The sequence below is a fragment of the Apium graveolens genome, chromosome 8, assembly GCF_009905375.1.
Source record: "Apium graveolens cultivar Ventura chromosome 8, ASM990537v1, whole genome shotgun sequence".
In the NCBI taxonomy this organism is placed as follows: domain Eukaryota; kingdom Viridiplantae; phylum Streptophyta; class Magnoliopsida; order Apiales; family Apiaceae; genus Apium; species Apium graveolens.
Genome location: NC_133654.1, coordinates 55,775,776 through 55,798,180, shown reverse-complemented (window position 1 = coordinate 55,798,180; position 22,405 = coordinate 55,775,776). Strand labels below are relative to the sequence as shown.

At 33.1% G+C, this 22,405-nt stretch overlaps 1 protein-coding gene across 1 annotated transcript; it reads left to right on the top strand.

The window, feature by feature from the left end:
• The first annotated feature begins 6,024 nt into the window (after positions 1 to 6,024).
• LOC141676722 (outer envelope membrane protein 7) lies at positions 6,025 to 6,667 on the top strand. The gene has a single exon (XM_074482426.1). The coding sequence runs from the start codon at positions 6,098 to 6,100 to the stop codon at positions 6,347 to 6,349; it is 252 nt and encodes an 83-aa protein (XP_074338527.1). The 5' UTR covers positions 6,025 to 6,097; the 3' UTR covers positions 6,350 to 6,667.
• The last annotated feature ends 15,738 nt before the right edge of the window (positions 6,668 to 22,405 follow it).

Here is a 22,405-nt window from a genome sequence, read left to right as displayed (position 1 = left end):
TTTTCCCTCTGCAATATAAGCTTTGCTTTACTGTTTCTTCAGAAGAGCTTCATACTTTGCTTCCAATTCAAGATAAGCTTTGTCTTTCTTTGCTTTCTTGGGTTTCCCGCATTCTGTAGCAAAGTGGCCTAGTTTATCATAATTGAAGCACCTTATCTTTGATCTGTCAACAGATCCAGTTTTGTAGCCATTTTTGCTATCAGATGTGTACTTCCTTTTTCCTTTCCAACTGCTGTCTTTGTTAAATGATTGTCTTTTACCCTTGAAGAATCTTGGCTTCTTTACTCTAATGTTAGAGAACTTTCTTGCCAGATAGGCCATTGACTGATCAAGCTCATCAAGTTCATCCAGGGTGTAGAACTCATCTTCTTCCAATTCCGGAATGACTTGTTCCTGTGAATCATTGGTTCTTTGCTCACTTGTTGAGGCAACTGGAGTCTGGGATCTTGGCTCATCATTAGAGGTCTGGCTTTTATTGATAGTTAGAGCACTTGAACCATCTATAACATACCCTTGACCAGCTCTTAATGATTTTATTTGAATCATTTCTAATTCATATGTTTTTAAGATTCCATACAGAACTTCCAGAGTTATTCTGCTCAAGTCTCTCCCTTCTCTGATTGCTGAAATTTTCTGTTCCAAATGATCAGGAAGTGTAAGCAAAAATTTTAGATTCACTTCTTCAGCTTCATATTATTTTTCATGGAGCTGCAAGTCATTTAGCAGCTTATTAAATCTTTCAAACACATCAGTGATACTTTCTTTTGGTTTAGCCATGAAACCCTCATACTGTGAAATCGGTATCCTTCTTTGATTAGATCTAACTTCCTCGGTTCCTTCACAGAGTATTTCAATCTTTTTCCAGATCTTCTTAGCAGTTCTTTTCTACAGGCCCAAGGGGACAAAACTACTCAAAGATTTGTAGGTTCTCTTTAGTTTTTTATTATGTAACTGATTTACTTTGTAGATACTCTTTAGTTATTAATTCCTTAATTAATCATTTTTGTGCAAAAATATTATAATTTAAGTCATCTTCATGCAATTAGATCTTTAGTTTATAAAAAACTATTGTCATCTTAAAAGAAAATTAATACAATGCAATCCGGTGTCATGAAAATTATACATAAGTTACACGGGTGCCTATTATTATATAATGACTATTTTTGTGCAAAAATATTATAATTGATGATATTTTTGTACAATTAAGTCTACTTTAAGTGACATTAAGAAATTTCAAACACTATATCATTTTAGAAGGCAAAAATTTAGCATCCCGTGGTTCTGCCGGAGTGGTTATCGGGCATGACTAGAAATCGTGCGGGTTCGCCCGCGCAGGTTTTCTTTTGACTAATGTTGAATCAACTACAATTAAGCTAAATATAAAAAAAACTACAATAGAGATATGATAAATTAAATCAACGATCAATCATAAGTACTTAATCAAAAAAATTACTAACCTAGAAGAAAAAAAAATATGATTCAAACTATTATTGTGAATTGTTTTAATACTAGCATAATAACCCGCTTATGACCATGTTTCAGTATGAGTATTATATATTTTCTCTAATTTCCGAAACTGAACTTTCAGCTTGCATATGTTTTATTAATAAAAATAAAGAGTATAGTCGACAATAATTTAATTTAACTTCAATGTATAAAAATACATGTATTAGAAGTAATTTATGTTCGTTAATTGTCTAAACTGTTGAGTAATAGTACATTGTACCATATTTATTATTTCTTTTCTTGGTTTTGACGGTTTTAGTGATATCAAATTTTTATTTGTATCTAATTTCTGAATTAAAAATGTTGATATTAATTATAATTTGTGTAGGTGGTTTAAAAATAATTGAAATTTGTTCTATGTGAAATTGAAAATATCTCCGTCTAATTTTAGCTTGTGTTAAAGTGTTAGTATAATATGATTAAATTCATCGCAGCGGTGTATAATTTAGTAAGTATAGGTATATTCATATTTTATGTATGAGATACATTTATACTATTATATTAAAAACGAAAAAATAAAAATTTGGTTGTTGGTTATTTGTCACTTTTATTTTGGAAATTATATATTTAACATAAAACAATTTTCTTAATACACTAATACTCGCTATATAATTACATAAATACAAATGAAATTAAATATATATAATTGTTTCTAGCCGAAAGAAAATAATATATACTATTGACGCGGGCAAAAAAATTATGCTATTAAGCGGTGTAAAACAAAATAATTAAATATATATAATGGACTGTCGATGTAAAACAAAATAATTAAATATGGATAATGGTCTTTTGTTAGAAAAAAATATATACGAATCACCCGGGCCAAAATAATTATATTATTGAAGGATCTAAAATAAGATTAAAATTAGAATAATTGGTTCGTAGGTATGATAGCCTGAGATAAAATAAAATAATATACACTATTCATACGGGTTTAAACAACATTATACTACTGATCCGGGTTAAAACTAGAAATAAGAAAAAAAACTAAATATTGTTAGTTGATTTGTTATACCGGCCTAAAACACAATATATATAATAAATCCAAGATAAAAAATTGAAACTAAAAAATAATTAGACCAATTATATATATATATTAGGGAAAAAAATTATATAAAATATCTGAGTTTAAATAAATTATATTAAAATTTGAATATAGTTACTTAAATTTTGTCGATATAATGTGTTCAGATTCAAACAAAATAATGTGTACAATGAAAGATTAAAATAAGGTTAAAATTAAATTAATGATGATTCTCATTAAAATATTAAAATTAAATAAATAGTAAAATATAACAAATTTAAATAATTGAATATTAAAATTAAAAAATATAATTATATATATTTAAAACAACCATAAATCACACATGTTATAGGTTAATATTATATAATAAGTAACTGTGTGTATTAATATTAGTATTACGCGCAGGTTGTTTTATAGCATAGAAATTTATATAAATTTAAATCATGGTCAAGTTTTTTTCGCGAAGCTAACATTTTATTCCACTTCTCTCATTTATACTTCAAGTATGATTGCCATAATATATACTTCCTCGATCATTTTAAGACATTCAAACGTAATCCAAACAAGAGTCAACTGAAGATGAGAGTTTCGTTTCAAAACGCCAACGGGAGCCCTTTCTATCTTTCAAACAAAGTTTGAACATTCCCGAACAAAATTAAAAAGTGTGCAGAGCCCCGACCTAATCTGGGGATATGCTAACTTTAAACAAATAATTGAGCTTAATTTGATGAACCTAAGTAATTTTCGAAACCCACTTAAAAAAATGTGATTTTAGAACCCGCTTACACTAGGTAGGGAACTTTGATTATTGGATGGGATGTGTTTTGTCCTTTTCACTTCTAGTTATTTTTTTCATTTGTTTTTTAAAACATTTCAAGTATCAATAATTAATTCGGTCCGTATACAGATTCAATAATAATGTCATTTTTTTTTCAAATCAAAATTCTCTAAGCTCGAATAAATTTTTTTAAATGGTCAAGCACGATTACTAGTTTCACTTGATCGTTCGATAATCTAAACCAAATCCTGATTATTTTTCAAATATTGGGTCAAATACTTGAAATCTCACCACAAATCAAACTAACAATTTTGATATATGGTTTAATGACATGACCTTATAAAAGTTTCCAACACATTAATTCATGTAGATATAGAATATTATAAATATCCTAATTTGTTGGAATGACGTTCTCGTTGAATTAATATACTTTTTCTATGTAAAAAAACAACAAAATTTTCAAATTAGATAGTTTAAAAAATTAGCATTTGTGAACAATAGTTAAATTTTATATATTTTCAAAATTCGAGTTGTTTCTGAAGTTAAGTTCGAAATAAGCATAAATATATTTATTCAAATTAAAAATTGTATAGAGTTGTAAATTGTTGTTACGCTAAATACCGCTTTATCTATTTCATAATTGTTGACTTTGTTAAGTTTTCACGGTTACTTTGATTAACGACTAAATTTAACATTTTTTTTTTGCTAAATTAACTAAATTCATTTTATTTTCTTAAAATTAATTTACATATAAATGTTAGCAAAATAATTATTAGTGAATAAACAAGTAGTATAAACTTTATTTATTTTTTTATAAGTGTTTACCTGGTTATTCTATACAATATCATATATTTTAATGTGATGCTTACTTAATAAAATATCATATTAAGCTTCTTATATAAAAAAGAAGATTGTAAACAAACAAATTTGAACATAAAATAAAAAGTGAAAATGCTCTTGTTTGTGTTCGTAACGTTTTCTCATATTCATGTACTTTTTTACTCGTATATCAAATTATCGCACCAAACACTAACTATATGTGTCGTAAGTCGTGACGTTTGGTGTTCACAAAATCTTAATTGTAACTTTAAATTGGTTAAAAATATATATTACAAGTAACTAAATTAATAAATTTAGAAAAAATGATTAGAAAATGTTATTCCATGCAATGCAATAAAGAAAATATCAAATTTTAAACTTAAATGACACACCCATATTTAGTGCATGGTCAATAGTTTGCTCAGTTGATTAAAAAAATGATAACTATATTCTTGGTTACAGGTTTGAATTTATGTATGGAGGGAGAATTTATCATTATATCTCTTGATTAAGAGGTTGTCACTTAAGTGTTGATTTATGTAGTTTGCATGATATTGTAGGAAGGTTTACCGAGTACGCACCCGAACGGTAGTGGCTGCGGGTTAATTATGATTAAAAATATATATGAATGATGTAGTAACACGATGATATTAAATTGTGCAAATTGATTGGTAGAGTTTAATTCAATTCTCACGGGCAACAAATATTTTTAAACATATATACAGGCAAATATGTGATTTCATATAAATAAATTATCTCATATTGGACTATTAGATTAGAAAAAATATAAAAGAGAAGAGATTTTTTATATAAGAAACTCGAAAGTACCAACACGACCTATTCAATCCCAAAGTGACTTGTTATTAGGAATTTTATTCCTTTGCACTTAAATACTCCATCCGTCCCAATTTATCTGTCTTGTTTGATTTTTTACGGTTAAATTGGGTTTAATGTACTTTAATATGTATTTTCAGTTTCTCAAAATAATAAAAAATTAAGTTTTTATTTACGGTCAAAATTCAGTCAATTTGACCATAAAAAATCAAGCAAGACAGATAAATTGAAACGGAGGAGGTATTTAATTTCATTTAAGGATGACTAACTCAAGTCACTCGCATTATAATAACCATTTGAAGGATATTGAGAATAGTCCCATATCTAGCATTTTAATTATCAATTCTCCACTTTCCACTTTTTCATTCACCTTTTGCTTTGCCATCTCTTACTTTTTCCTATTTATTAGTTTTTTCAATAAAACCGAAATCTAATGCTATATGAAAACTTTTTGAGTAGCTTATTATTAAATTTGTTAATCTTGCCCATTTTTTTGGATGGTAATATGTTATGTGTCCTACTATAGTTTTCGGTAGCATTTTAGAGAAGAATTTATATAATATTTTGGGTGATGTGCAAGACTCATATTGTATCTATAACAGTGGTGGATGTCGCAAAAACTCATTTTTTATAATAATTTTTTCCCCATAATTTAGGGGTATTTTTTACTCCAATAACAATTGATACAAGTGATAGTTTTAAATAATATGCTACCAATGATACTCATGTAAAATTCAATTGTGATGCTACTAGTTTCATGACTAGTATAGATTAAATTATTTAAGATGTCATTTTAATACTTTTTAGATTAAAGAATTTGAAAATAGTATATGTGATAATTAATTTGAAAACAAGATGAATATTTGTTTAACTTATTTATTTTGTATAATTAAATTGTAATTGACAGTTTGAAAATCTGTTCCCGCTGAATTTCAATATTTTAATAAAATTTTCGGTTGTTCTTCATAAAAATATTTAACTTCATTTAATATAAATAATTTTGAAAAAAAACAAATAAAATACAGAAAAACACCCACTCCGGATATATGACTAGACTAGAATCAAATCAAAAATATTACAGTCGGAGAAAGATAGATACAGAGTGAGTGTGTGTATACAATCAATTAAAGGAAGGGATGGGAGGGATAACAGCAGCGATAATAGCAATAGCAGGAATAGTACTGGGCTGGATTACAATAGAGATAGCTTGTAAACCATGTCTTGAACAGGGTCGTCAAGCCATTGATCGCAGTCTCAATCCTGATTATGATCCTGACGATGATAATGATCATCATACCAACATTTCAATTCGAGCTCCTCTTAACCCACCTTCCAAAATCACTGATAATGATCATCATCAAGAGCCTGCGTCTTCTCGTCTCGCCTGATTTATTGTTGCCCCATCTTCTTTGATTTTGGGTATTTCTTTCCCTGTATTTGTTCTTGCATTTTCTTGACTTTCTTGAAATTTAAATGTGGGGTTTTATGTATTTTTTGTTTTGTTTCGGGGTTGATGTGAACTTTGGAATTTCATTTTTTAAGATTTTGTTCGAGAAAATTTGAAATGATTGTTTTATTTGGTTATAGTTATAAATGGGGAGGATGTGATGGCCTAATATCTTGTGTTAAGATTGGTGGTTTGAAGCTGTAATTTTGTAAACAAATGATAGTCTTTCAAATGAAGTAAGTGGACATTTTGTTGCTAATTTGGAGAAGATTTGTTACTGAAAGGCATTGTTGAATGTTGACATAGAATTATCATCATCCCTATTGTTCTCATGAATTTATCGTTGTTGGTTAGATATATCATCTATTTATTTCAGTATTCGATTGACCTATGTTGTTAAGATATACCTAGAAGCTATTGCACCTATATTTAATTATACTCTCTTTAACAGATTCCTTATCCTAATACTTTTTTTGTGGAGAGTGAGTCTTTTAAACATTGTACATTCACGACTCATTCACCGTATTCTGCTCCGGGCCATTAAAACTAGGAAAGCAACTGCATAAGAGTATCAAACAGGTCACTTACCCTGAAACACAGAGCTACTTTGTTAGAAATTTAGAATAGAGCCCTTGATGGATAATAGTTACTCGTTACAGTGTAAATGATAGTTTGAAGATAATATCGTTTTTCGTAAACATTAAATCTTAAGATGTTGATGAGCCCCCAGGTCTTCTACTGGAGGTGATTGATTTTCTCGTTTTGCAGAATTTTAACAAAGATGCGCTCAGAGATGAAGAATGCATATTAACTAGTAACCATTCGGAGTACAGTCTTTTTGTTTGTATCTTGTAGTTCTTTTAACGGAATTATGGAAGTAACCCTTATGGCAGTCCATTACATATTTACATTAGTTGTATGCCTCAATAGCATTATTTTAGCTTCTCCTTAATGGTTCTTACTAAGTTACTCCCTAGGTTCTGTTCACTAGGATAGAATGGAAAGGAGAAATACTTATATGAGATTTATACTCTTATTTAGAGGAAATGGGGAGAAATGTATATAATTTTTTATTCCTTCATTCTTTTCCTTGCTATCTAAATTACAATTCTAATCCACCAATTTTGAAAGGAATGCTCCATTTCAATTTCTCATTTCCCCTAAAAATTAAAATCTTCATCGTAGAAATTTTCCTACTCCATTTTTTTCACTATTTCCTCGTTCATTCATTCTTCCGCTATAAAATTTGGTTCTAATTTTATTCCATTCTTTCACCATTCCATGTCTTCCAAGTTGAAACAACCTTTGTGGTACATAAGTTGCTTCTGACCGGAGATGGAAATTACGTGCTTCTTGTGACTTAAGCTAAAAGTTGACTCTCCTTGCTTGGAGGAGTTTCCAAATTATAGTCCTGAAACTCTGAATCGTTGGAGTTGTCTTGTGATATGGAATATAGTCCTAGTAAATATTAGGTAGGGGTACTAATAATTGGGGATATTTGCAGTGTGGATTACTTCAAAAGCTATAGATTACACACGAAATTGGTTTAATCGAACAACAGATTTTGATTTTTTGTACGAGGTAGTGCCTCCAGTGAGCAGTGACAGTTGCTTTATGTTCTGATATATGGAGGCCTTAAATTAATTGATGGTAGTTTCTTGTTGCTAGTCTTATGTTTTGAAGTTATTTCCTAACTTTCAGATGAGTACTCTGCTCTAAAAATTAACTTTACACCTAATTTCTGTTACCACCATATCTGTGGTGTAGTTTCTCTGACTAAGGTAATCTTCTTTTAATGCTCCAATCAGGTATTCTCTGGGAGCTTGGCAATCTACAAATACTATTGCTTATCTCAATACATATCAGTTTATCTTAATACATATCAGTGTTTCACTGTCTTGTTCTGTTTAGAGTTGTGGCTCTCTTCTTTTTCCTTTGTTTTTTGACTAACATCTCATGATAGTTTTACATCTGACTTGAATTTTTAGTTCGTGTGCAATTTGATTAATTTAAGTTGATCAGGTGAAATGTATTATAGCAATCTTTCATTGCCAGTCGAAGGAAATATAGTTGAACATTGGTATAATCCCCAGATTTATTCCACATTTGAATGTTCAAGAGGCAAATTCTGATTGGTCCAAGTTCTGTCAAATGTTATCGTAGGAATTCGAAAACCGTATTGGGGAACTTTAGCAAGGCTCTACATAGATTAGATAAGTTACTTAGCAGCCTGTTTTGTTGCCTGTTTCTGCAATTTTATACTCCGACCTCTAGGCTGCTGAAATAGTTAAATAACAAGCAACCCCTGAAACATGGAAAATATAGGTACCTCACAATTTTAGGCGTTCTATCCAAGGCAAACTACGGAACGCATCTATTTTGATGATTTCTTGAAACAAATTTTATAATAATATACGAGACCAAAGCAAGTCTCCGAAAGAAATCATGATAATTATGCTAAAAACTGACCTGTATTTGATAATTTTTCACAAAGCCCAAAATAAAATGCAAACTGATTTTAGGGGCTTAGAAAAGTTCTCATAAATTTATGAAAACATTCCTATTTTTAAGTTACGTGACATCTTTATATTTATTATATTTTTAAAATTTTTTAATCACTATAATTTGATTTTTTTTTTCAATTTTAGTATTTTTAAATTAAACTAATAATATACTAATAATTTTAATAAAAAGTTAAACTAATACTAAATTGTAAATTACTACTCCCTCCGTCCCAATTTATCTGTCATGTTTGACTTTTTGCGGTCAAATTGACCTGACTTTGACTGAAAATTTCACATTGTATAATATCAAAAATATTAATAAAATTTATATTCTTAAAAAGTATGTTTAATTTACTTTTATATGTATTTTTTAATTTTTTAAAATAATGAAAGAATGAGTTTTTATTTACGGTCAAAGTTGAGTCAATTTGACCATCAAAAGTAAAACAAAACAGATAAATTGGGACGGATATCAAATTATATTTGTAATGTTTTATTGATTTATTTAAATTAATTAAATTAATATTACAATAAGATATCTAGAATTATGTATTATATTTTATATAAAAAGAGAAAGGAAATACAAAATTAATTTATGTTGAAATGGGCTCGTGGATTGGAGTTGGAGGAAAATGATCACATTTATTTGGTCCGGTGCCTACGTGACATTTTAAAGATTCCACTGGCTGTTGGGTTTTCTGAGGGTTGAAAGGGGTTAATTTAAAATACAAAAATTGAATTTTTCTAACCCCAATTCGGGGTGTTGGCAACTTACCTTTTTTTTTATTCCTTCTCTCTGTTTCATTCTCTCTCCCTTTCTCACTCTCTCTATTAAAAGTTTTTCATTTTTTTTCTTTTGAATTTTTTTGAATTTTTTAAAAATATTTTAAAATTTAGTTAAAATTTTTAGATTAAATTTAAAAATATTCACTAACTTTTATACATAATAAAAATCAACATTACTCTAACTTCGAACCAAACATGTCAAGACTTCAATCCCTACTAACTCCGCACCTACGTCCAAACGAGGTAAGGGTTCAACCTAGCCTAACCCAACCTAACCTAGCTTAGCCCAACCCAACCCCTCCCTCCTCAACCCCCAATCCAAATAAGGCCTTATACTTCGTATGACCCGATCATTTCATTCTTTACACTTTGCTTTTTGTCTTTTTGAATGTCCCGTCCAATTATTTACATTTCAAAACTTTCCAAAAATTGTATATGGATCCCACCACTTTCCTATTTTTTACCTTTTCTCTCTACTTTTACTCCAGTACCTCCTTTTTATACATTAAATCAATGGTTCCCACTACTTCACTCATTTTTCTTTCTCTTTTTCACTATTTTATACATATTTATTAATCTCCGTACCAAACCATAGTACGATCCAAAATGATTCACATGATATTCTCTGATGGATTCTAATATAATTAGAAAAAAAGATGAAATTTATGTATTTATATTAAAAATAATAATTAAAATAGTTTCATACTTGATACCCAATTTGGGACCTCTCTTGATAAAGTAGATCTTAATTTTTGAACTAGGTCCAAAATTTAATATATTACAAAAAAAATAAAATAAACTTCCACCAAAAGAGAACTAAATGAATGCAGAACAGGTTTGCTCAGGACAAAATACAATTAAACCTTGATTAAGTAATACCCGATAAAGTAATCACCTCGTAACAAATTTTGTCGGTCCTAACTTGGGTCTATGTTGTAAATTAATATTCTCGCTAAAAGTAAAAGATAAAAAAATTAGAAAGTTATTAAGGGCCCAAGTAATATGTAAAGTAATAATTCTATAATTATATATATAATATAAATGAGTTACAAAATTCAATTCCTTTAAAATATGAATCGATTGTAGCTTGTTTTTTCTTTCCACCAAAGCCAAAACTAATATCATTCTTGCCTTCATGTAAAGCATAAATAACTCCCGATATATTTTGCTCGTGTTGTTAAAAGTAATTTTTTATGTTATTCCCTAATAATACAACAAGAATTACAGAATGGGGGTTGAATGTAATATTTTTTTGTTGATCATTCGTCAGGTAGCTATTTAACACTTGACTCCATTTCACTTATGCATAATTACAAGACATATAATATTTAAAAATTAATCAACCTATTCTGCATATCTACTGGTAGTCAACATGACTCATAAGCTACTACAGAATCTACACAAAGTTGTTTGCAGAAATGTGCTGCACTACTTATTATTACATAAGCTACTCACTCGATGGATGTCAAATCATCATCCGTCGGGACTATATTGAATCATCCGTCGCGACTATATTTGATCATCCGTCAAGTGCTACAAAATTCACTAAGTTAAATCTACTAAGGTGTTTTATATAATTTATCATCAAGTTCACAATATATTACTAACAATCTCCCCCAATTTATGTCTACTGGAATTGTAGCTATAAATTAAGAGAAACTTGATGATAACAAAATACTCTAAGAATACAGATTGAAAATAGTAGATAAAACTGATTAGTGCTGCAATATTTACTGAAAATTGAACAATGCAAAATATACAAAGAATAACTCACAATCATTATCAAGGTGATCCTCTAGTCTGAGCAGATAAGTCTATTTCCTTGATTTTCTAGGTTTCTTCCCAAGCCTCATGTTGTTCTCTTCTATCTGATTTTGGAGTTGTCTGTGGAATTCAAGTTCATCAGCTTCTGAGAGATCTAGCATTCCTGGCATTTCCAATAGAGTCTCATTGCTAGAGATACTCAACTGGTCCTCCAATTTGAAAAATCTTCTAACTCCTTTTTCATCCCTGAATTCCATCAACCAATAAGGCCTTAAATGCACTCTATTTCCTGTGAAGGGAATTGATAGAGTTTTTGGAAGTGCATCTTTAGCTTTATTACTCCTCAGCTCCTCAATCTTCTTTAGAACCAGTCTCCTTGCAGTCACATTGTACCCAAATTTCTTTTTGAAGGATGAGTAGATCTTTATTAGAACAGATTGGCTTTCTAGAAGGATCCTGTGAAGTGGCCATATGATCTCTTTTCCTCCCTTGTATTTGAATACCAGCCTTTCAGGTAGATGTCTGTAAGCATCAATTTCTCTAACTTCTTCCAATTCATCTAAGTAGAGGTTAATGTCAGAAAACTCTTTGATGTCACAGATGTACAACATATCTCCTTTGTTGACTGTGGATTGAGATTTGACCAGGGTCTTGGATTTGAGAGTCACTGGTTTCACTTTCTTACTTGCTCTAATCTTTGTCTTCTTTGACTTGAAGATAGGAAAGTTCAGCTCAGGAATTGGCAAACTATCCCAGTCCACTGGCTCATCCTTTGGAATTATGGGCTCACCATAAATATTCCTAGTTGGATCCACCACCTTAAATTCTTCAAATACCACTGAGGGTTTTGATGTTTGAGTTAAAGTTGTGGACTTTTCAGGAATTTGGTCTTCCATTTCTTCATCACTAAATTCCAATTTTCTCTTGGAATGGAGCTTGTATCTGAATCTTCTTTTCTGCTGTGGTTCTTCTTGCACTTCCTGATCCTTAGGTTCAGCAATTACAGTTGGTTGTACAGGAATTTCTGTTGTGGTTTTTACAGCTTAAAACTTGGCCAAGATAGCAGCTTGCTTCTTCTTTTATTTAAGCTTTTTAGCATCCAGAGCAGCTTGCTTCTTTTCTTGCCTGATTCTTTCATTCTCTTCCTTCTTAGCTTCCACAAATATGGGGTGTCCAGTCACCACACAAATTTCCTTATCATTTCTGTAAATCTTGGCTAATCTTCTTTTGAGTGCTGAATTAGATGGATCTTTGTAAAAGGCAATTGACCTAGCTAACAGCTTCTTCTCATCTGGCCTAGGTGTCTCATACACAATATCCATAGGATTTTTGTCTGAGAACTTTGAGTAGTTCCTTTTAGGCTTCATGATTAGATCTGCTTTTGGAGATTTGATGCAAGATGTTTGGCCTTTTTCTAGATAATTCATACTCATTTCATTCACAGAAATGTTCTTGACTTGAGAGTGATGAATGAATGTTTTGTCTGGCTTCTGAATTGGCCCAAACTTTTGTTGAATTTATGCATCTATCTTTCTCCATTTTTCTTTTAACTCCTTCCCAGCTGCTGCTACATCAATTTTTAGCAGTTTGTCATCTTTGTTTAGTCTTGTTGCTGTCAGATTTATTATGTCAATGCTGTCCATGACTGGTGGCTTTGTGAAAGTAACTGTTGGCTGACTTGGATGTTTAGCACTTTCTGCTTCCCCTCACTCCTTGATCCCTCTTGACTGATTGGGACAATAGTGCTTTCTTTCTCCCCCTTTTTGTTATCAGCAAGTAAAGTAGAGGAAGAGGTTTATGCTGCCACTAGCTTTTGAAGCAAGTCTGTTTGCTATGCTTGATGTAGATGAATAGCTGTTAGAGAAGCTTCCATAGGAGTCATTTTTTTATCCAAGGAATCCACCTTGTTTGCAAGATCATTGTTCTTCCTTAGCTATCTTTTAATATCAATCATTGTAGCTTCTGGGAGTTTGGCATCTAATCTGTCATAAATATCCTTCTTTACTTGATTGATCTCTTTCTTGATAGAAGTGATATCCTGGTTGTGTTGAAGGCCTTGAATTTGATGCAGTTGCAGAGAACTTAGATGTGCCTGTAAGAGCTGCCTAGTGCCTGTATCTGTTGTAGATTGAATAACATTGTGTATTTCCTGAATTTGATGAATGAGAGTAACCTTGAAATGTTTAAGATCACAGTCCTTGAAGAATGCCCATGAAGGAAGGCAAGATCTAGAAATGGTGCCTGCTTCTCATCCTATGTTCATGAGCTCCTTACTTTCACCATCATTTCCAAAGAAATCAGTAGATTCCTCAGTCCCATAGTCAACATCATCATCAGCTCTAAGTGGCATAGCTATGATGGCATTCTTAGCTCTTTGCATTGACTAGGTGGTGTGCACCAAGTTCAGCATTCTTTCTGCATTTTTATTGCCCTGTCCAGCCAAAATTTGATATGCTGGAACATGATGAGTAAATGCCTCAGCATCCAAAGAGATGGAACCTATAATAGCTTAATTATGTTGAGATAGTTTCTCTATGTCTGCATCATTGACATTCATTGACTCACTAGCAATGATGTCCATCCTTATCCCTCATGTACCTGCATTTCTCTCAATTTCCCTCTCTTTTTGCATCAAGGGCTCCCCTTGGCTCCCCACCCTCACACCCTCACCTTCACCATCTAAGGTGGGACACCTTTCACTCACTTTTGCCAGTCCTGAAGAAATGGACTACATTTGATCACTCTTATTCTCTCCTTTTGCCTAGGAGCAACCCAACCTCTCACTCAATTCACTCCCTTCCCTCAGTCCTAAGCGTGATTGTACTACCACTATGTCTTCTGCACTTGTAAGAATTGAAGAAATTTGAAGTTGTGTAGAGACACCCGACGGATGAGGAATATCCATCGGGACAGTGGTATGGCTATCTGACGGATGACTGCTGTCAAGCTTATCCGTCGGGATACAATCACTACTCGACGGATGATGAATATCCATCAGGATAGAAGAAATGAATAAGTTTGGAGTGGAGACTATTGTAGACTCTGTGCAGATTGATGAAAATTTTGGCACAGATGTCTCAACAAACTCAGAAAGAAATGGCAAGTGAGCCAACAAATCATCTAAAAGATGATGCTCACTTGTTTGGATTTTTGGCTTCTCCAATAGAGTTAAAGATTGAGAATTTGGAAGTGATGTATTGATCATGTCAACATCCAGTGAGTGTGTGGGTGAATTTGGTGTTTCAGGTGCTTCAATTGTTAAAGATTTTGGTCGTGACTCCACATTTATTGAAGTCACATCAACCCGACTTTGAGATGGTGCAGTGACTGGGTCTTTAGCACCAGTTTGCACTGTGTGTGCCCTGTGCATCCCCGAGGGTTTTTGATCTTTTCTTTCTAGCATAAGTTTGTGGTGAGCTAGTGTCCCTACCCCTCTTGGCCTGTGCTCCTGGTTGGTAGCTTGTTTCAATAGTAACATCCTTTTGGGAGGATGAAACTAGAATTGAGCTTATTTCCTTATTAACAACCATAATTTGTTGGGAAACTGTAGTGTGGCTAGGTTTGGGTACACTCTTCTCATCAACCTTATCCTTAGGGTTTCTTTGATTTTCACCCTGTCCCTCACCTTTCTCACTCACCTTCACACTCCCCTCTTTTTGTTTAGTGGATTTTGCAACTGGTTTCTTTTAAAAGAAACTAGAGGGGACTTTCTTAGACTTGGATTTTGAAATTTGTGATTTAGTAGCTTGGATAGGCATCTGTTGGGTCATTGACACAGATGCCATTGCTACATTTGAAGGCAAAGAAGTGTGAGGTTGGAAGAGTGGAGAAAGTAGAACTTACCTCACTTACCTGAGGTCCCTCCATGATTGGAAATTAAAAAAGAGGCACCTCTTTGTGGTGGTTTGTCCTGTTGAGATCTGCAATAATCCTTTTTTCTTGAACCCAACAATTCAGCTTGTTGGTTGGGTTCTCAATCACAATGTTCTCAATGGGATGGTTAGCAAACATCATAAAGAATCTAGCATAATAGACACTTTTACCTCTCTTATTGAGTTCTCCTAACTTAAAGCCTAACTCAAACAAGACCAAGTCACTGGAATTAAAGTAATTATCAGTAACTAGCATGTAAAGCATGTTAAGCATAGAAATATTAACAGAATCAAAGTTACTAATCTTACCAGAGAATACCTTAGTTACCACATCACACATAAAGCTCCATTCCTTTCTAAGACCTAACCTCCTAATTTCACTTAACTTAGAGGTAGTAAGTGCATAGCCCATGGAATTTAGCATGTTAACTATGTCAGTGTCTGTGTGTGGAGCAGTAGCAGTATTATCAGGAATTCTAAAGTATGCTTTGACAATGTCACTATTTATGCAAAACTGCTTACCTTTTAGAGTTAATGTAATGGTCTTGTCAGTAGAGTTGTACACTGCAGTTGTCCATATCTCCTCTACAACCTCACAGTAGATAGTGGGAGATTCCAGCATAGCATAACTGAGTTTGCAGTTCTTCATAAAATCCATCATCTTGTGGAACTCACCAGACTGTTGAATCTCCTTGTTCACAAGAGTTGTGAAGTTGTTCTTTTCATAGATATATCCAGTTTGAGACATGATTTTGATGACTGGAGCCATTGTTAGAGATTTGGAAATTTGCAGAGAAAGTATTTGGTTTTGAGGAAGAAAGAAGTTAGAGCAATTGATTCTTGAGAATGATAAAAGATTAAAATAAAAATGAATTTAGCTTTTATACTATCTCAGAAATAAACTGACAGAAATAATAAAGTGAAATAAAGAGACCAATAAAAATTGCCCAAAATAGCCGTTTAAAAATAAATAAACTGTAAAAATTCGGTCACTTTCCGTCGTATCATGCTTACAAAGTGTAAGTATACTCGATGGATAATGTTCAAAGTTTTAACGGCTAGGATTGAGACAATTCGACGGATGAGGATAAATCAGTTATCCGTCGAGTTAAAAAATACTCCAGAAAAATAATTGATTTTTATTAATAATTAATATTCCGATGAATGATCAAACTCGATGGATAATGAGCATCCGTCGGGATGTAAATTTTGACTTAGCCAAAATTTCTTCCAAAACAGAAAAATTAATTGAATTTTTGGCTGCATTAAAAACTTGCAAAAATATCTGAAATGATTCAGGAATAATTAAGCATACCTAACTCACTTACCAACCTTAAAAAGGTGGATTCATCAAGTGGCTTGGTAAATATGTCTGCGAACCGCTTTTCACTTGGAACAAAATGAAGTTCCACGGTACCATTCATCACATGTTCCCTTATGAAGTGGTACTTGATGTCTATGTGCTTTGTTCTTGAATGTTGTACTGGATTTTCAGTGATGGCAATTGCACTTGTGTTATCACAGAAAATGGGAATTCTATCCACTTCTAGACCATAGTCCAACAATTGGTTTTTCATCCATAAAATCTGTGTACAGCAACTACCAGCAGTAATATATTCAGCTTCAGCTGTAGAAGTAGAGACTGAATTTTGCTTTTTATTGAACCAGGACACAAGCTTGTTCCCTAGAAATTGACAGGTTCTTGTTGTACTTTTTCTGTCTATTCTACAACCTGCATAATCTGCATCTGAATAACTAGTTAGATCAAAACCAGAATCTCTAGGGTACCAAATGCCATATTTTGGTGTTCCCTTGAGATATCTGAAAATTCTCTTAATAGCTACTAGGTGAGATTCTCTAGGATCAGCCTGAAATCTAGCACAAAGACAAGTAGCAAATATTATATCTGATCTACTAGCTGTTAAGTACAGAAGTGAGCCAACCATGCCCCTATAGCTTGAAATATCTACAGACTTTTCAGTAGTGTTTAATTCAAGCTTAGTTGTAGTGGCCATGGGAGTTTTTGCAGATGTGCCATCCATTAGATCAAACTTCTTTAAAAGATCATGAATGTATTTAGTTTAACTAATGAATATTCCATCACTAACTTGCTTAACTTGCAAACCAAGAAAGTAAGTTAGTTCTCCAATCATGCTCATTTCATACTTACTTTGCATCAATTTGGCAAACTTTTTGCAAAGTTTTTCATCTGTAGAGCCAAACATAATATCATCTACATAAATTTGAACAAGTATACTAGAGCCATTAACACTCTTAAAGAATAAAGTGTTAATGGCTCTAGGTGCTTGCTTCAATCCATAAAGTGTTTTCAAAAGATAGTTCACATGATTTGGAAAACTTGGATCTTCAAAACCAGGAGGCTGACTTAGACTCCTCTTTTAAATCTCCATTTAGAAATGCACTTTTGACATCCATTTGATAGACTTTGAAATTGGAATGAGCTTCATAGGCTAAGAAAATTCCGATGGCTTCAAGTCTTGCAACAGGAGCAAAAGTTTCATCAAAATCTATTCCTTCTTGTTGACAATAGCCCTTAGCAACCAATCTAGCGTTGTTCCTGATTACTATGCCATTTTCATCCATCTTGTTTCTGAATACCCACTTGGTGTCAATTGGATACTTTCCTTTAGGTTTGGGTACCAGCTTCCATACTTTATTCCTTTCAAATTGGTTTAGCTCCTCCTGCATAGCTAAAATCCAATCAAGATCCAACAAAGCTTCTTCTACCTTCTTTGGTTCTTCCTTAGATAGGTAGCTGCTATATAGAAATTTTTCTTGAGTTGCTCTCCTTGTTTGAACTCTAGAAGATGCATCACCAATGATGAGCTCAAAGGGGTGATCCTTAGTCCATTTTCTTTGTTGAGGTAGATTAGCTCTAGATGAAGAGGCCTCATTGTTGTCTTGATTTGTGACTGAGTTTTGATTATTAGAAACTCCCCCTGAGTTTGTGAATCTTTGATTTGAGAAAGGGGAACTTTCTATAAGTGACCTATTCTGAATTTCAGCTTCTCTTAATGACCCGACGGATGATGCACTTTGTGTCCCGACGGATGAAGCTGATTGTCTCCCGACGGATAAGGTAGATTGTCTCCCAACGGATGAAGCATTTTACAACTCGACAGATATTGAATCATGTGCTTCATTATTTGTATATTTTTCTGCATTATCCTTATTCACTGTTTCTTGATCACTTTCATCATCACTGTCATCACTAACCATCTCCACATTATCAAACTTGAGACTTTCATGGAAATCTCCATCTTGTAGTCCTTCAATCTTTTTATCATCAAACACAACATGTATTGATTCCATAATAATGTTTTTACTTAGATTGTAGACCCTATATGCCTTTCCCACAACATATCCAACAAAAATTCCTTCATCTGCCTTAGCATCAAAATTCCCATGTTGATCAGTTTGATTCCTCAAGATAAAACATTTGCAGCCAAAGACATGAAGAAAATTCAGAGTTGGTTTCTTATTCTTGAATAATTTGTAGGGTGTCATACACTTTGCTTGATTAATCAAATAAATATTCTATGTGTAGCAGGCAGTATTCACAGCTTCAGCCCAAAAATATGTTGGTAACTTTGATTTTCAAGCATTGTCCTTGCAGCTTCAATAAGATATTTGTTCTTTCTTTCCACTACTCCATATTTGTTGTGGAGTCCTTGCTGCAGAAAACTCATGCATAATCCCATTCTCTTCACAAAATGATCTCATCATAGAATTCTTGAACTCAGTTCCATTGTCACTCCTGATTCTTCTTACTTTAAAATCAGGATGATTGTTGACTTGCCTTATGTGATTGATAATGATTTCACTAGCTTCATCTTTAGACTTTAGGAAATATGTCCAAGAGAACTTTGAGAAATAATCCACAATTACTAGGAAAAATCTTTTCCTTGAAATGGACAACACATTGACTGGTCCAAATAAATCCATGTGTAGCAATTGCAAAGGTTCTTCAATTGTTGAATCAAGCTTCTTTCTGAATGATGCTTTAATTTGCTTTCCTTTTGGCAGGCATCACATAATCCATCCTTAGAAAACTCCACTTGAGGAATCCCTCTAACCAGTTCTTTCTTGACAAGCTCATTCATGGTCTTGAAGTTTAGATGGAACAACTTCTTGTGCCATAGCCAACTTTCATCTTGACTTGCTTTACTGAGAAGACAAGTGACAGATTCTGCATTAGATGAGTTGAAGTCAGCTAGATACATATTCTCTTTTCTCACTCCAATGAGAACCACTTTGTTGCTTCTTTTGTTTGTCACAACACAGGCTTCTGAATTGTAGGTTACTGAATTGCCCTTATCACAAAGCTGGCTGTTACTCAACATATTATGCTTGAGACTATCCACTAGGGCAACCTCTTCAATGATCACATTGTCTTTTGAAATCAAGCCATATCCCACAGTATAACCCTTGCTGTCATCTCAAAAAGTAATACTTGGGCCAGCTCTTTCCTTGAACTCTATGAGCAGGGTAGAATCTCTAGTCATGTGCCTTGAACAACCACTATCCAAGTATCAAAGATTCTTTCTGTTTCCCTGCACACATCAAAACCAAATCAAGTTGATTTTGGTACCCAAGTTTCCTTGGGTCCTGCCTTGTTAGCTTTCTTCTTTGGTTTCTTAGGATTGATCTCATTTGACTTAGGAATTTCTGATTCATCCTTAGTCATTTGAGTGGGACCTTTAAAACCATTCATTAGGACAGAATTATCATGCACATTTTCGTTTACAGGAAAATGCATGCTATTGGCAAACATGTTATTCCAGTAAGGCATGCTAAATGGCATTTGTGGCATACTAAATGCAGCATAATAAGGATTAGGTGCAAATGGTATATTAGCAAATTATGCATTCATATTCTGAGTAGACATAGTATTCATAGGCATGGTAGGCATATCAGTCATGTTAGGAAAAAAGGGAGGCACAAACACAGGAGTAGGCATGACAAGTTTGCAATTAATAGACAAATGATTAACACTACCACACTTAACACAAATTTTTCTTGGTGCATATTTATCAGGTGTGTAGTTATTATGCTTGTTAATTCCTACTTTCTCATTTCTATTGTGTTTATTTTTAGTTTCTGTTTTAACCTCAATCTTTTCTAATCTGTCATTCAATTGCTTGATGGACAGATGACCAACATTAACTTTCTTCTCCTTCTTCACTTGACTTGATTCTCCTAAAACAAAGTTTTTGGAAACTGATCCATATTTCTCATTCAGTTTGGCAAGCTTAGCTTTTCTCAGGGGTTTACTCACAGGTTTAATCACAGCCGACGGATGTGGCTCTTTGTCACTCGACGAATTATCCTTTTGGTTATCCGACGGATGATGAGATCATCCGTCGAGTCCACATATGTCAACAATCCTTCAACCAAGTTGGATTCCAGTTTCTCCTTACTCTTTTTCCAGGCTACATCACAAAAGGACTCAATACCTTGAACTTTAGTGATTTGAGCATGGACATCTCTAGATGATTTCCATGCTTTAATCACCTCTTGTTCTTGTTCAAGCTGCTTCTTTAAAATCTCTTCTTTCTTCAAGGACTTAGTTAATTCATCCTTAGCAATTTTACACTCAATTCTCAATTTTTCAAATTCAATAAACTGAGACTCTAGCACATTGTTCCTCTCACTTAAAAAAAATTATTTTCTTTAATTTTAGCATTTTCCTTAGTGAGAGACTTAAGTGTAACACGCAAGTGATATAATTCTGTAGACATGTCATTGATTGCATCATTACACTCAGCTTTTGATAAATGTGCTAGGTTAGATTACCTAATTACTTGAAGAACTTGTTTCTGTTTCATCAGACTTGGCCAACATGGCTAGATTGACATAGCTTACATTTTCATCTTCATCCAATCTATCAGCTGCCCAGTCATTTTCCTGTGTAATGAAAGCCCTTTCCTTTTGCTTGAGCAACTCAAAATATTTCTGTTTGTAATCAACAGGCTCAAACTTCTTTTTGCTGTAATCTGACTTTCTACACTCACTGGAAAAATGCCCTGCCAAGCCACATTTGAAACATTTGAATTTGGATTTATCCACCATGTTTCTATTTGGCTTGGTTGCTCCAAAGTTCTTTTTGAACTTGAGCTTGGAAAATCTTCTAGAAAGGAGTGCTAAATGCTCATCAATATCATCTATGTCATCTTGGCTCAAATAATCTTCATTTTCAGCTACCAGCCCTTTACCCTTGTTCTCACAGACCTTTGAAGTAGACTCAACAGCTTCTACCTTCATCTCTTTCTCCTTCTCTAACTCAGCACCCAGTGCTATTGACCCTCCTTTCTTCCTTCCTTTCTCTATCCTCTCATCTTGCTCTATTTTTAGCTCATAAGTTTTCAGGATGCCATACAGTTTCTCCAAGGTAAACTTCTTGTAATCCTGAGAATTTCTCAATAAGACTATCATTGGTTTCCACTCCTTTGGAAGAGATCTAAGGAACATAAGGTTAGAGTCTTTTGTCTGATAGACTCTTCCATGCAACTTCAAAGTATTTAGTAGTTTTTAAAATCTACTAAAAATATCAGTGAGAGACTCATTATCTTCACAATGGAAGTGCTCATATTGCTGAATTAATAGCTGCATCTTATTCTCCCTTACTTGCTCAGTACCATCACAAATAATCTGGATAGTCCCAAACCTCCTTGGCTGTTTTACAGTTAATGATGTTATCAAACATATCATCGTCGACTCCATTGAACAATATATTCATGGCCTTCTTGTCTTTCCTGACTTGCTCAATATCAGGATCTGACCATTCATGCCTAGGCTTGGGAACATATGGTTCATTGCCTGTTGCAGCTCTCATTGGTACATGAGGACCTCTCTCTATGCAATCCACATAAGCCTCATCTTGAGAAAGAAGATGTAGATGCATTTCCACCTTCCAGTGGTGATAATTGTATTTGTCCAGAAAAGGAATTTTAACTCCAACATCCTTCTTGTTCATCTTGCTGTTTGTTATGATCTTTACAATCTTTGTACTTCAAGAGCTTGCTATGATACCAATTGTTATTCCCTAAC

Excerpts from the sequence above, each read along its gene's own strand:
- LOC141676722 (XM_074482426.1), top strand. The coding sequence starts at position 6,098 with ATGGGAGGGATAACAGCAGCGATAATAGCAATAGCAGGAATAGTACTG.